Raw genomic sequence first — 7262 nt, forward strand, 5'->3', positions numbered from 1 at the left:
GCCCCAATGTGTGATGACTGACTTAGATAGACTTAACTCTTCTCAACAAAAGACTCATGATGAAAAATGCTATCTACACCCAGAGAAAGAACTATGGAGTCTGAGTGCAGATTGAAGCATACTATTTGATCTCTCTCTCTCTCTCTTTCTTTTTTTTTGCTTTGTTTCTTCTTTCTCGTGGTTCTTCCCATTCATTCTAATTCTTCTTTACAAAATGACTAATGTGAAAATATGCTTAATATGAACATATAAGTAGAGCCTATATCAGATTGAACGCCATCTTGGGGAGGGAATAGGAAAGGGAGGGGGAGAAAATTTAAAACTCAAAATCTTGTGGAAGTGAATGTTGAAAACTAAAAAGAGAGGCAGAAGTCTGGTCACTTGATGGGAAGTTTTGAGGAGAAGGCACCCAATGTTCTCTTTTCCCAGGAAAAAGAAAGAGCACATTTGAAAAGCTTTTAACATAGTCATTTTTTTTAAAAGCAACTTTGTCAAAAGCATAAAGTGAATAGAAGGGCAGTAATAATTCCTCATAATGTGAATATATGCTTCATTAGCTATAGATTATTGAAAAAATGTTTGCATATATTAACAAAACCATTGCAGTAATTCTATGCATTCTTTTTAAAAGGAGCAACGTTTTTTCTTTGCCCATGTTATTCATTTATAAATGTGCATTTTCCTTGACCTTTTCTGGTCTGTTTACTGTTTGTATGCCTTTCCAAGCGAACTACTCAGAATATATGGTACACAAATGAAAACAAAATGTAATTGTGCTAACCCATAGAAAAGCCGGTTTGTAAGTTAAAATTGTGACAAGGAAGACCTTGAAAAGTTGAGATTTTGAAGAACCGTATATCACAGGGCCACAGAAAAAAAATCACTGCCCTTAGCTAACATATATATTCTATACTATTATTTTCCAACATTTACAACCCAGATGGCCTGCATTTGGAAATCATGGTTAAGTATGTATCACCTTGTTTTGAAACTTAAAACACTGTCTTTCAGTTCCAGCTCAGGAATCCAGATGTTCTGTTTTCTGTAGATGTATATATTCTTCCATCATCTATACTTTAGTCAAGTCACTTTCCTTCTCAGGGCTTTCAAGATGATGATGTTTCCGGTCTGAAATTCTGTGATTCTCTGGTTAATTTTAAATATAATATGTTCTTGTACATAGTCTTTAAACAAAATTCAGTGGTATAATGATAATAGCTCACATTTATATAGTGTTTCAAGGTTTGCCAAGGAGTTTATACATATGTCATGTATGATCCTCAAAATAATCTTCTGAGGTCGGGAGCTGTTATTATCCCTATTTTACAAATAAAGAAACTGAGGTTAAGAGTAGCTGGAAGACTTGCTCAGGATAACACTAGTAAGGGTCTGAGGAAGTTTTTAAACTTGGGTGGTCTTAAATCCAGGTCCAGGGAGCCAGTCCCTGCATTCTTCAGATGTTGAAGTAGTTCTTTAACTGAAAACACTTAATTTAAATTGTTAATCTAGCTGTAATGTAAAAACTAAGATTTGTTTATTCTTTCAAGTCAAATTTATGTCTAGAGAATCATAACTTCTTTTCCCCTTTGTGATTTTTCTAGGTCATGATATATTGTACTACATAATTCATGCCCAAACACATGCAATTATCACTACTTACTTTCTTTTCAGGATATAAATGACTCTAAGATGTTTTGCACATATTTTAGCAACCTTAAAGTTTTATTTAATCCCCAAATTTAAACAGGAATATCAGAGACAAAAGCACTATCAGCTATTGAGGTACACACTGCCCAAACTATGAACCTTCTCCCTGACTGAAAAGTCTATGTGTGGAAATAAAGTTTATTCCTTGCTGAGAATGTTTTCCAATTATGTAGCATATGAGGATGAGGTATTTGAGGTGGGGTTTTTTGTTTTTGTTTTTAATTTTGAATGACTAAGTTGGAGCCAAAACATTGATCCAAAGTGAATGTCTAGCTGTAATGTGCTTAAACAGCTTAATTCTAACTTTTTGCCAGGTCAGTTTTACTCTATTTCTTCTAACTTTGAACACATTTGTATAAAAAGTTCAACTAAGATAAATTGTAAGTAGGTTGGTGTTAGAGAAAGCAGTTGCATATGTGGGGAAATGATGTCTGGTGCAGTGGGTGTATGGAGTGATGTCTTTTGCTCGTCTTGGGCCAGAGTTATAATCTTTGAAATAGCTTCTCTGTTTACAATATAGGACTGATAACTCTTGCCAATCTCTAGGCTATTATGAGAATTCTTGAGATCCTATTTCTTTAGAGCACTTTCTGAACACCACATAAAGTGGGATCAATAAATCAAGGTGGCCTTGTTACTTGCCTTTGAAAGAACCTCATAGGCTTTCAGAAATCAATTTGTGGATAAATTCTTGACAGTCCATTTGATGTTTTTTCCCCCAGCAGCAATGAAACAAAGAACAATTGTATTTCCCTAAACTTCTTAGGCAACTACTTGCAGTATTTTCATTGGGATATGCATCCCATGACAGGCAGTGTAGGACATAATGGATAGAGAGCTGCCTCAGACTCAAGAAGGCCTGTGTTCAAGTACTGGCTCTCTGATCCAGGGTGGCTCCCTTAACTCCTTGGTACCCAAGGGTCTCCTGTGCTTGTGGTCGGCCTCCCAGGAGACTGTCTGAGACTTTGAGCTGAACAACAGTTGCTCCTTTGTATTGGGAGGAGTGTCATCACTCAAAGTTCCCGAGACCAGTGAAATCACAGGTCTAGTTATAAAAAGTTATGTCAGAAGAGATCTAGCTGACTTGGAAGAAAATGGAATTTCTATGGCAAGAAAAAAGAATCTGGTGCTACAGTTTTCTCCTTTTTAGTATTCCACATTATACTGTTGGTGTGTTGCTCACAGCAAAGAATCAGTGTGGCACAGCAAAAAGAGCACTCCCTACATTTGAAATCAGAGGACCTGGCTTTGAATGCCAGCTTCCAAGCTAGGAGTCATCGTGGAATCCTTACCGTCTCTCACCCCCCTCCCCCCATATCTGCGCTGTTGCCAAGGCCTGTTAGTTTCAGTTTTGTAACATCTCTTGAATATGCCTCCTTCTCTCCTCTGACACTATCACCACTCTGGTGCAGGCCCTCACCACCTCTCACTTTGAGTGTAGCAGAAACCTCCTGGTGGGTCTGCCAGCCTCAAGTCTCTCCCCACTCCAGACCTTTGTCCACTAAAGTGGTTTTCTTAAAACACGTGCAATCATGTCATCTCTCTACTCTGTAAGCTCCAGTGCAGGGGTGGGGAATCTGTGGCCTCAAGGCCACATGTGGCCCTCTAGGTTCTCAAATGCAGCCCTTTGACTGAATCTAAATTTTATAAAACAAATCCCCTTAATAAAAGGATTTGTTCTGTAAAATGTAGACTCAGTCAAAAGGCTGCACCCAAGGACCTAGAAGGCCACATGTGGCCTCAAGGCCGCAGGTACCCTACCCCTAACCTAGGATAAGAAGAGAGGTGGTCAAGTGGGAAAAAAAAAATCTTTGTATCCGATTTTTTTGGATAGGGTTTGATTGAGGGTGAAAGGTAGAATGAGGAAACAAAAGTTTGATCCTCTGAGAATATTTATTAAGCAATGCATGCCAATTGCCTAACAAAGTGGGACCATTTCCTCAGCTTGGGGCTGGATGCCAAATAGAGGGGGCAGACAGACTTTTATGCATTAAAAATTATTAATCAAATAAGGCCAATTAGTTCAAAGGAAACAACATAATTTGATTTCTAATTGGATAAAAGATTAGAGACTTTCCAAGTTGGGAGGGAGAGAGTAAACAGGTACATTTCCCTGAAACTGGAAAAGGAGGTGTCCTGTTCCCCTCAAGCATCTGTAAGCAATCAAAGGAACATGGAAACAGTAACTGATCGGTACAGTGCCAGTTTTCTTATAAAACATAACGGTTGCTTGAGATGTACAATTGTGAGAAAATTCCTTGCATCAGTCTTTGATTCTGACCAGGTTTCTGATTAGCATAACCTAGATCCATGGTTAAGGATGTCTAAACAATAGGAAGAGGTGGTCTGGTTTCCCAGCCATGCGAAGCTAAGTTCAAATAGGGCAACAAAGTTTTCTCTCACTTTTCACAATCAAATAAAATTTTCTCACAGGACAGAAGTTGTACTAGACTTATAATTGATTGTTTTGGTTTTGTTTTGTTTTGTTTTTGGCTAGGCAATGGGGTTAAGTGACTTGCCCAGAGTCATAGCTAGTAAGTGTTATATATCTGAGGCCAGATTTGAACTCAGGTCCTCCTGAATCCAGGGCCGGTGCCCTATCCACTGCACCACCTAGCTGCCCCTAGACTTATAATTGAATAGAAAGGGAACTGAGCTAGCTCCAGAATTGAGTTACAAGATGGAGTTAGTATGGTTCACTCAGTTTCCACAATTAACCACTTGCTGTCCTAATCACCTCAAATTCCCTTAATTTCCTCAGTTTTTAAGATATTCGCTCTCTCTCTCTCTTTCTCTCTCTCTCACTTTCTCCATATATATATATGTGTGTGTGTGTGTGTATGTGTATATATATGCACATACATATATATACACACACATAACATAGACACATATTTGTTTGTATATAAAACATACTTGTGTGTGTGTATATATATACATATATACTGTGCTATAAGAAATGATAAATGTGATTAATACAGGGAAATATGAGAAGATCTATATAAACTGATATAATGAAGTAAACTAAGCCAAGAAAACAGTATATACAGTGAGTACAGTAATGTAAATGGAAAGAACAAACACACGCGTGTGTGCACACACTCAAAAGTGAATGTTGCAGCGTTTTAAAGAACAAGCATGGGTCAAAAGAAGAGATATAAGAAGACCCTCCCAACTCTGCCTTTTGCAGAGGAGGGAAGGCCACAAGTGATGCTGAGAACAAATATTTTTAAACTTTCAATATTTTGATTAGTTATATTGATTTCTTCTTTTTTTGTCTTAAAAATACAATTTGTTATATGGAATGGCTTTGGGGGGGAGAGAAGAAAACTGGGGGAAACTATGGTGATAGAAAAAACACAAGACATCAATAAAAATTTATTTAAAAAAAGTAGTGCTTCTAAAGAAAAGTTTCTGTTGTCAGATTGTTCCACAAAGGACCCATATGGGAAAGAGGCCATTTAAAACTTTACTTTCTGTTTTTTGTTTCTTGTAGAGAGGTAGAAGGTGAACTTGAAGTGGTTTGGGAATCTACTGCCAAAGAAAACCAAAGGATGAAAGAATTCCTGCACACCACCCTCAAGAAGACACACTCGTGGAAGAAAGCCAGCGCCTATGACTCAGGCTTAAACCAGATGTCCAAAGAAGACTTGGTTGAAGGATATGCTCTTAGCTATTGTGAGGTGAAGTCTTCTTCAGGTATCCAGCTACCAGAAATGCCTGCTCTACATACCTTATGCCAGACAGAACCCAATGATAGTAAAGACAGCACATCCAGAGCAGAATTTTTTCTCCAAAGGGAAGCCAATTTATATTGAAAAAGGAAGTGTATTATTCTCCTGTGTACAACATTTTTCTCCTCATGGCAATGACACTCTTTACTTCATCTAAAGGGTGGAATAAATTGTCCAAGAAATCTAATTTAGTTTTTTAAAACTTGTTTTTATTTTTAAATTGTATTATAAAATCTTTATAATACTTCTTATCAAATGAAATATACTACCCTCCAGTAATCACCATTTAATTCTAGTTGTATTTCTCAAGTAAATAAGTGACCTAATTAGAGAAATTTGAGTCCTAATCACCATCATATAACAGCAATAAATCAAAGTCTACTATAAAAGAATTGTGTAATAAGAAAGGAGTAGGGTCTTGTCATGTTTTGGTAAGTAAATTATGTCAAGTAAACTTTTACCTCTGATCTAATGAACTGTTTCAATGAAATATGCACAAATATAGGTGATGGTGGGCTTTAGCAATGATGGTTTTGACTGTCGGCTTCCTGAAATTGTAAAATAGTAAAATTTATAGAAGAGAAGTAAGATTTATTTCTCATGACCAAATTGTGTTCCATGTAAGCACAGTTTGGAAATTTACAAAATTTTATTAGATATTTGATCAGTTTTATTGTATTTTCTTTTCATTTATGATGTACCATTTGCCTGTATCACTAGAGACATGTGCAGAAATTTATTTTTAAATGGTCCTGCATTCTGGCTATTTAGAGTTAAAATATTTGGTATGTACATGAACCTATACATAAGCCAGTAGAAACCCAAAGTTCAGGTAGTAACTCTTTTCTCTGGGCTGCCTCAGAGAGCAATGGCATTTTTTTTTATTATGTTGTAAAGAAGTTATTTGAGAATTAAAGGCTAAAAAATGATGACAGTATTTCCTAAGGCTAAATTCTGGACCACATGCTTATATATTAATGTCTATATCACTGATCATATATCAGTGTTTAAAGTACCAATGCTTTGTTGTTATTAAGATTTCTGTATGTGGGAATTACTTCCACTGATACAAATCCTGGACCAAGGCCTTTCAAAAAGTTGGTTTGTTTTTTTTTTTCCCTAAGTGCCTCATATTAGACATTGAAAATGGCCAGCATTGGTCTCTTTGTAATTCACACACACACACACACACACACACACACACACACACACACACACACTCATAAAATACATCTTGATCTTTTGATGGACCTATGATCTTGTTATTTATTTATAGAAAATTCCTTTTTGCTTCAGGCGTTATTAAGCTTGTTCAGAAGTCAAAAACAAATGAGTTTTGTATTTTACAAGATACATAATGACTAGTATTTAGCCCCTCTCACCAGTCTGAATAGTCCTTGGTAATTCCTATAACTGGTAACATTATGCAGTCTGTGTTGCAGCCAAATTCTCCTCACCCCCCTCAGCCCTCCATGTCCTGTATCTCTGCTTTTGTACATGTCCATCATGGCTGTGACATATATATATATACTCCATCCTCATCTTCGTCCCTTAGAATCTTTAGCTCCCTGTATGACTTAGCTCATGTACTACTGTTTGTGCTGCCTTCCTCCTCCTCTTCAGATTATCATGTATATTTTTTATCTGTTTTCATGCTGTATTCCCCAAGTAGAATGTAAACTTCTTGAGGGCAGGGACTGTTTTTCATTTTGTCTTTGTATCCCAAGGACATAGTGCATAAATCAGACTCTTAATAAATGCTTATTGGATTGGTTTTGGAAGTTTTTGTAGTTTGGTCAATTTTAAGAACAATAATTTTCC

At 36.7% G+C, this 7262-nt stretch overlaps 1 protein-coding gene across 2 annotated transcripts in view; it reads left to right on the plus strand.

Moving 5' to 3' along the window:
- Positions 1 to 5628, plus strand: part of LOC114046894 (centrosomal protein of 89 kDa-like) — a 160891-nt gene extending 155263 nt beyond the window's left edge. For both annotated transcript variants that reach the window (XM_027867502.1, XM_027867503.1), the window contains exon 19: positions 5204 to 5628. In XM_027867502.1, the coding sequence (XP_027723303.1) occupies positions 5204 to 5525 (322 nt within the window). In that variant the 3' untranslated portion in view covers positions 5526 to 5628. The remainder of the gene's footprint in view (positions 1 to 5203) is intronic.
- Positions 5629 to 7262: the final 1634 nt, after the last annotated feature.

The sequence above is a fragment of the Vombatus ursinus genome, unplaced genomic scaffold (assembly GCF_900497805.2).
Source record: "Vombatus ursinus unplaced genomic scaffold, bare-nosed wombat genome assembly UNPS02014786.1, whole genome shotgun sequence".
NCBI lineage: Eukaryota > Metazoa > Chordata > Mammalia > Diprotodontia > Vombatidae > Vombatus > Vombatus ursinus.